Below are 8,547 nucleotides of genomic sequence, written 5' to 3'. Positions count from 1 at the left end.
GACGATCCTGAAATCCAGCGGCTCCATGACGCCCCTGGAGGGGCGGCAAAGCTTCCTCCAGCTCCCGGAGCCCCTGACCGTCCAGCTGCTGACCATCGCCAGCGAGGTCTTCCCACCAAAAGTCAAGTACACCTTCTTCATCCCCAAGGATGTCCCTTTCAGCAAGCAAAAGGGCAAAGAGAAGAAGTCAGCCAACGTCATCCGACCGATGCTGACCTCCCAGTGGGTCCTGGGCGACTGGTCCGAGTGCTCCAAGACCTGTGGCTCCGGCTGGCAGAGGCGGACGGTGGATTGCCGGGATGTGGAGGGTCAAACCTCCTCCACCTGCGACCGAGCCCTCAAGGAGGACATCATCAAGCCCTGCGGAGATATCCCCTGCCCGCTCTGGCGCCTGGGTCCCTGGTCCCCTTGCTCCCAAACTTGTGGCGAGGATGCCGCGGGCTTGCTTGCCAGACGAATAACCACTCTCCAGCGGTTCATCCCCACCCGATCGACGTCTACCTCAAGGGGGGAATAACGGCGGCAAAGCGGGGAGGAATCACTTCTTTTTCTTTCTTTCTTCCCTTCTTTCTGGCTGGTTGCTTGCAGGCAAGTTGTAATTTCAGGGGAAAAATAAGCGTATTTGTAGGGTGTTTCCAAAGAGTTGCTGTTAAACACGGTCGCAGGCTCCGTTTGTAAGGTTTGCTGGGGTTTGTTGCTGGAAAAAACGCAGAGCCTGGCTCTGCCATCGCCCCGTCCCAGTTGCAGGTCTAGGAGGTCCCTCCAGGGTGAGCAGCTTTGCCAGTAAAATCGGGATCCCTTTGCGAAAGGCTTGGGTCAGGCTGCTGTCCCCTCCCTGTAGCGGCGTGGGTGTCCTTGAGCTTGGGGAGCGTTTCATCCACCGTGGGTTTAGCTTGGGAGAGAACTTGCCCGTTTGGCTGGGTTTTTTTCGAGGGCTGGATCCTGGCATGCATTAGGCGGGAGGACAGGCGAGATGGTCGTGGTGGTTTCTGCTGCATTTATAATCTATGAGGCAACAAACCTCCGTCTCCAAACACCCCCAGCATCCGCAGAGTTACTCCTAGAGCTGCAACCTCATGCCTTGATTTCCCCAGCTATAAAACCGAGGCTTAATTGCACCTGATCTGGCTTGCAGGCTTGCCGTGAGGATTAATTAATTACTAATTCTGCAGTGCTTTCACTGTGAAATGCCTTTCATGATAGCCCGTTCCTGCTCTGGAGCAGACACTTGGGTGTGCCAGCCTTTCCTCTCCTGTCCTTGGCTCCCAAGCCCCTGCATGCTCATTTTCCCAGCTCTGCTTTAATTTTGGAGACAATTCGCTAATCTGGCTTGCAGCAGAGATGAGCCCGGGGTCTGCAGATGTTGAACCTCCTGCACCGCAGCAACCGGTGCTGCTCCTCACCTCTGCTTTCCCAGAATATGTGAAGACGCTCGGATCTGGCACCAGGCTCCAGCCTTTCCTTGAGCAATCCTCAATCTAAAACCGTGCCTGGCAAGGCTGGAGCTCTTTCTTCCCAATGGGGAAGAGGCAGGCCCTTCTCTCCAGCCCAGATGGCTGCTCAGCCCCTGAACTTTCCCCCTTTCGAAGCGGTCGCCGTCCGTGTGCTGGCAGCAGCCGGTGCCTGGGGAGTGGGGATGGAATTTGGGAAGGTTTTGCCATGGCTGGATGAGTGATTTGGTATCTCCAGGCTCCTCTGTCGATGCTCCTCACCACTTCCCTGCAGATGCCCGTACCCTGCCTCGGCGCCCCTTTTGGCAGCAAAATGTTGAATTTCCAGTGGGAACAGCCTTTTTCCCGTAGGAAGGGGAGAAGGGCTAGGGGAGGAGGACTTGGATTTGCAATGTCTGAGCTTCCCCATTTGCAATTGCAGAGCAAATCCTTTTTCTTGTCTCTTTTTGCCTGAGTTAAGCTCGCGTGAGACCCTTTTCTGGCTGGCCAGGCAGGTTTGGGATGGGACTGTGGGGTGAGCTGCTCCCCTGAAGCTGTGCCAGAAACCCTACAATTTATCTGAAAATCTGAGGTATTCAGCTTTTATCTCCCATAGGTGATTCCTATTGCAACCACGAGGGGTACAGCCAAGGATTGAGGGTACCGAGGGCTTGTACCAAGGGCTTGGCTCCTTTTAATTTTTTTTAGGAAAGAAAAAAGAGAAGTAAAGGCCAGCTGCAGAGTTTGGATGCAGAGCTGTTTGGGCTGTCGTTCAGACCTACCTTCAGGCAATGTTCTTCGTCTGCTAATTAATCTCCAGGAATTTAAGCCCTCTCTCTCTAGCTCTAACAAATAGCTGGATGCTGAAGTCATGTAGCCTTGCAGGGTTATTTTCTTTTTCCCCTTTGAGTCTGCGTGGGTTTTAACTCAAAGGGCCAGCGTGGGTTTCCTCTCCAACGTCGTAACCAGCATTTAGGATGGGTCAGAAATTTCAGCCTGAGCCAGTGCCAAGGAAAATGTCTGTATTTATCACACAGGAGTCATTGCACGCCAGGGGGTCTTTTCCACTTTTTTTTTTTTTTATATTCACTGCGCGGTCGCTTAGCTGGAGCTTCCTAGATGCAAAAACTCCCCACTGCGGGCAAATCCCGCTGCTTTTCCAGCAAGGAGGAGGATGGGGACCGCAGGTGGCGATGCTCGGTTGAGGTGTGGGATCTGGGTGAAGTTAAGTGGGATTCCTGCCCTGGCCTTCCCATAGAAACACGTAGCCTTTACGCTGATTTAAGTCAAAGAGGTTATATATTAGGATATATATATGTATATATAAGTTTCCCTTCAGTGAAGGATTGTAGCAATGTACTGAGCCTCTTGAGTTAGGTATTTATTATAAATTTCTGTTTGGTTTTGTACAGTAGCTGTCTGGAACGGAGAGGAAAAAAAAAAAAGAAAAATTAAAAAAAAAAAAAAAAAAAAAAAAAAAAGAATGCACAAAAAAAAAAAAAAAAAAAAAAAAAAAGAATGTGTTTTAACATGCTGCTGCCACATCCCCACTCCAAAACCTGCAGCGGGGGCGGAGCGGGGACGTCTCTGCTCATCGTTTAACCACTTGGGTATATGACTGGTCTCTCCCTCCTCCCTGATGCCCCCAAATCAGGGTGCAACCGAGCTGTGCAAGCATAATAAATCCAACCAAAATTAAGGTTTGGAGTTTTAAGGAAGGGGGAGGGGGAAAATACCATTTTCCGGTTTTTAGCCTTTTGTTTGTAGTTGTTTTTAACTTTGAAAACAGTCTGTTTGTGACTCTGCCTTTACCTCTTCAATAAAGGATTTCCTGCCTCTTACCTCTTTGGATTGTCTCTATTTGCACTTTTCTCAGGATATATTTTATCTCCATCCCTTTTCCATAGCCGATTCAGCTATAAATAAAGGGTTAACTCGATTTTGAGATGCTAAATGACCAACATTACATGACAGAGTAGTTAAACCCCAGGGAGCAAAAATTATTCCCCAGCAATTTTGAATCATCTCTGCTTTGCAGACTGCTCGTGAGCACCTACCTCCTCTCTATATGTCCATACATATAGATAATTCTGCTACTTGCTAGGAGGCCCTACAGGCGGAGACACTGGCTCCTTTGCTTAACCATATGATAACCATAGGTAGTGGGAATGCGGTGCTGTCTCTTCAGGTGCGGTGTTAACACAGGATGGCTGAAATTTGGGATATGGCAACGCAGATTTTGGAGCTATCTCGTTGGAAATAAGCATGGGCTCATTACAAGGTAATTTGGATATCTATGCTTGGGTCAAACGGGCTCTGCTGCTAGATGTCCTAGGTGAAAGCATGGCCCGATGTTGAACAGCATCTGTGGTTTATTTTCTGAATATGGGTGATTTCCATCCACCGATGGGGCTAGAAAATGATGCTGCTGGGTAGAGGCTGCCTGTGTTTAGACCCGTGGGAGGGCAAGGGAAAGGGTTAACCCATCGCTGTGGGACGTGTCACTCCGTTAATGGGCACAGCGATGCATGCCACCCTATTTATAACCAGGTGTGACATTCATTTTAGATGACTTCCCTTGGCACCGGTACAGCCGGGTCCTGGGTTTCGGCTCATTAAGACAGCAGCCTGCCCCAGATTTTCCCCCACCTTTATTTTTTTTTTTCCTGTCGTTCCATTGCAGTTGCTGGGTTTGCATCGAATAATTGGAATTTCAAACAATGCCAAAGGCTTTGGGATAGTACCGGCTAGGAAAAAGTCCTTAATTAATCATAGCAGCGCAACCATCATAATTTAACTTTTAAAAAAGAATAGTGGGATAAGAAAAGAAACTTTACGGGAGCTTCTCTGTCACCGTATCCACAAGACAGTGTCCCCAGATAAAACGGGGACCAGTGGGCAGAGAGATGCATTTCTGTAGTCCCATCAGGGGGAAATTATTAGGGGCAACCCACAGCTGGATCCCCCCACCCCGTGCTGTGAATAGTGCTGCTCCCCAATCGGGGGTAATTATATTTTATTGGCGTATTTCCTCTTATAAGGCACTTTCAGAGAGTTGTAGGATGCCACAGGCTGCTCCCCCATGCGTGAACATCGCCAGGTACGTGTTGAAATGCTGGTTTGCTCCTTTGGTCCAAAACCTCCTCCCTCCAGAGGGCTGGGCTTTCCCGATCTCCAACCCCAGTTATTGCTGGATAGCTGCTCCCCCGTGTCCTTGTGCTAACGTTGTTCTTTAGTTTAACAGCTTTCCTCTCTCCTTGGTTTATTCCTCCCCTCCCATGTGTTTGTAGAAGGGAGTCGCACCCTCTTTCAGCCTTATTTTGCCACACTTTGCAAGCCAAGCTCTGTAGGCTCAGCTCTAAAACACCGTCCTCAGCTCTGGGCCGAATTTATTATCCCTGGACAGAAGTGACCACAGCGTCCCAGCAAGGTCACAGCAGCACCTGGTGCTCCAGCCACAAATCCTTCCTTATTCCTGATAGAAACATCCTTCCTGACATGTCCTAGGACTGTAATATCCCTTTTCTGCCATTATCCTCTGCTCAGTGTATTCATCCCGGTCTTAGGACCCCTCAGCTCTTCCAGATCTCTCTTTCTCCATACAGATACCTGTTAAATCCATGCTCAGTCACCCAAGCAAGCGGTCCGGTTCAGAGAGCTCCTGGGTGATGGTGTTTCAGAGGGGCTGTTGCAATTCAGAGCACCTTAGGAAACAAGCTCCTCTCCTAAACTGCTGCTTCAACCTCCTCTTGGGCTGGCCAGGATGCTTTAACCCACGGGACTGCGCTCGCTGAGGGCCAGGCAAAGCAGTCCTGGGTCTGGAGAGGACGTGAATCCCAAACCAGGGGTGGCCAAAGAGATAAAGTCAGCAGGATTGAGCTAAAAAGCAAATTAACTGAGCCTCAGAGACCGCAACAGGCAGGAGGGTGGAGAGGAGACGGCTCCTGCACACCAATGCTGAATTAAGGAGTGGGCAGCGAGTCCTCAAGGGTGGGAGCAAAGAGGTTTTCCCTCTGGATGTGCCAAGGTCAGGGAAGGGAGAGGAAGGCTGCGCAGGGCAGGTGTCATTTGCTTTCGGTGTTAATGGATGCATCCTGCCAGCAGCAGGAAAGCAGGCTCCTAGCAGCACGGGATCTGCTCCAAGAGCTGCAGCAGTGAAGGAAAAACGTGTCCCACAGGCTGCAAAGAGAGGGTAAAACAGCTTCCAGCCAGGGATTGCACCTTCTGGTTGCTTGAATGGGGTGAGCAAGCCAGGATGGGAGAGATTCAAAGATTAAAGCGAGGGGCCAGACCCCAGCGATGGACGGGAGAGGTAGCTGGGTGTCTTCTGGGTGGATGGGAAGCCACGATTTCTGCTTAGACAGGCGGGGAGGGCTTAAGGGGACAGCACAGCCTCCTGTCGCCCCAATCGTGCTGCGGACGGGACCCCTTCCTCGCAGCAGCCGCTGGCAGCAAGCCCTGAAAGCAAGGCAGGACCGCTCTGCTAAGCATCCCCGGCTCCGGCAGCTTACATCCTATTTAAAAGCCGAAGGTAGGGAATAGAAATTCCCCTCAATCTTTTCTCCTCGTTTTAGCACCCATCAAATTCCAGCCAGTTCAGCCAAGGGACCCTCATGGTCCCTATGAATAAGCACAGGCTCCCCCTCAATAGATGCACAGACCAGATTTGCCACCGGATTACTCAGGATTTACAGCAGTGTTGCTCCATCTGTGTCCATGAAACAAGCCCACGATGTTGTAAAACGTGTGTAAGAGCAAATCCCTCTTCCCGGGAAAATACCGGGAGTTGGTATTTCGGCAACTCATTGCAACGCCTCTCGCTGAGAAACTCCAACTCTGCAGAAAAAGCAAACTAATAAAGGACGCCCAGTAGCTTAGGAAACCCGTGTGGGTGTAAATCAATACAGCTCCCTCCCGGATTTACTCCAGCAAACGATGTGGCTCTGGGAATCGCTGGAGAACCTCTTCAGGTATCGACGGCTAATAAACTGTTATTAATAAAACAGCCTTTTCTGCTGGAGTGGGAAGAAATTCGTGTTGGAGTCAGGCTGGGGAGGCTGATGTGCTCCTCCGCGGTGATGATGTGCAGAGCTTCCCGCACCCGAACCCCCCGCTGTTAATTGGAAACCTAACGAGGCACGTGGAGATGGTGGCAGGGAGGTGGGTGTGCCATTGCGGGAGGTGGTGAAGAAAAGGGGGAGAGAGGAAGAAATTCAATAAAGGGCTTTTTTATTTCATTTTTTTAGCAGGGGTGGGTTCGAATCGCTGAAGCCAGGGCAATTTTGAGGGGGAGGGGGGGGAAGTCAATGCATGCGTGCGGGCCAGCTCCCTGCCTTGCAAACACTGCTGCCAGCAGGGGAGCTTGCTTTCCCATCGGGGAAATGCCATCGATTCGGAGGCAAATCCAATCTCCCGTATGCCCATTTGCACCAGCCGAGCATCCCATGCTCAGCCCTGCTCCGAGGGGAAAGCCTGGGCATCCCAGCTGGGTACCTGCAGCCGTAGCGCTCGCCTGACGCTGGGGCCGTGCTTTATTCTCGGGGTGTTTATGTGTAACGCATGAATTCTTAAAAATAATAAAAAAAAGAAGTCAAGGGGGTGTTTGCTGGGCAGTTTTATGGCTCATTTCCCAGGTTTGAAGGCTGTTGCTTTAAGCGCTTTACTTAGAGGGTTTTGTTATTTTGCTGAAGCACGGTGCGAGGACATAGACCACGCTGAATTTTACAGTCTTCCAGGCATGAATTCGGGTTGTTTGGACGCCCTTTCCCTCCCGTGCAAAGCCCGTGACCTGCTCGGAGCAAATCTCCAGCAAGATACGAGCCCGTGTAACGATCCGCAGTTAACGACCAAGTGCCTCGGCTGCACCAACCTGAAGCTTTATTCGTGAAATTGTTACAAATCAGCATTTCGACGCAATTCCACAACCTGCTGTGAGAAAAGGCACAGCGTCTTCAGGAAACAGCACCGGCTGTCGGTCGACTACAATCGCTTGGTCTACAACAATTTCACCATCCAACACCCCCCCAGCTCGACGCTTTTCGGAGCAGCATTTTGAAGGCGAGGGATGGCAGCCCGAGTTTTTTTTTATTAATCCTCCGTGATTCGGGAGTTACCATGGATAGGCAGGAGCAGGTTCTTCCTTGCCTGGTAAATTATGGCTTATTTAAAGCGGGAGCAACCCGCGCACACATGCAACCTGCTGAAATGGGGGCTATTTTGCTCCTGCTTTGCACAGGAGTAGGTTGCAACAGGAGGCAGCCACACATCAGGGTTGCAGTAACAGCTCCCCACGAATGTAAAGCCAATATAAGAGGAAGCGAAAGGAGAATGAAGCAGGGGACAGTCCAGCCCTGGGGATTGCTGGGGCTCTGGTTCTCCCCCCCAGTTTTGCAAGTGATCATCTAAAATGGTCCTGGGGTTTTTACTACAGCATGGGGAGCGCGGCCTCGGGCTTGGGTTGGGGTTTTTTATTTTTCCGACGGAGCAGCGCGGTGTTTTCCAGGGGCCAATTTTAAATTTTTTACTGCTGATTAACATTTTTTGGATCACAGCCTTTCAATCTGTTTCCTGCTTTGATTTACCAAGCACTCATCGCAAAAAAAAAAACCAACCCCAAGAACAACAAAAAAAAGCTTGCTGTAAAACAAGCCACGGCAGCACTGATCACGTTAAACTGAGCTGTGCTTTACCCCGAGTTAGCGCAGATTTGGACCAAAGTATAGGGGTGGATTAATTAAGAGATGCGTTACCTCTAACCGTGATCGGGATGGGTGCAAACTGGAGGGTGGTTTGCACCATCCTGGGCCCTGAGGGGGGTGCATGCACTGGAGCACCCCATGTTTTGGGGGGAGGGGAAGGTGGGGATGCACGCCCAGCACTGTGCTGGGCCCCAGAGGTGCACACACGGAGGGGTTGGGGCACACAGTTCTGGGGGGTGGTTGCACTGGAGCACCGAGGGGTTGGGGTGCACACTGCTGGCCCCGGGGGTGCATGCACTGGAGCACCGAGGGGTTGGGGTGCACGGTCCTGGGGGTGGTTGCACTGGAGCACCGAGGGGTTGGGGTGCACGGTCCTGGGGGTGGTTGCACTGGAGCACCGAGGGGTTGGGGTGCACGGT

The 8,547-nt window shown here is 51.2% G+C and overlaps 1 protein-coding gene across 1 annotated transcript in view; it reads left to right on the top strand.

The window, feature by feature from the left end:
• Positions 1 to 517, top strand: part of ADAMTS8 (ADAM metallopeptidase with thrombospondin type 1 motif 8) — a 22,540-nt gene extending 22,023 nt beyond the window's left edge. The window contains exon 11 of the mRNA XM_035897976.1: positions 1 to 517. This exon is cut by the window's left edge and continues 204 nt beyond it. Coding sequence (XP_035753869.1) covers positions 1 to 517 — 517 coding nt within the window.
• Positions 518 to 8,547: the final 8,030 nt, after the last annotated feature.

The sequence above is a fragment of the Egretta garzetta genome, unplaced genomic scaffold (assembly GCF_000687185.1).
Source record: "Egretta garzetta isolate BGI_Z169 unplaced genomic scaffold, ASM68718v1 scaffold307, whole genome shotgun sequence".
Taxonomy (NCBI): domain Eukaryota; kingdom Metazoa; phylum Chordata; class Aves; order Pelecaniformes; family Ardeidae; genus Egretta; species Egretta garzetta.
Note: the sequence above shows the minus strand (reverse complement) of the source record. Positions and strands in the feature narration are given on the sequence as shown.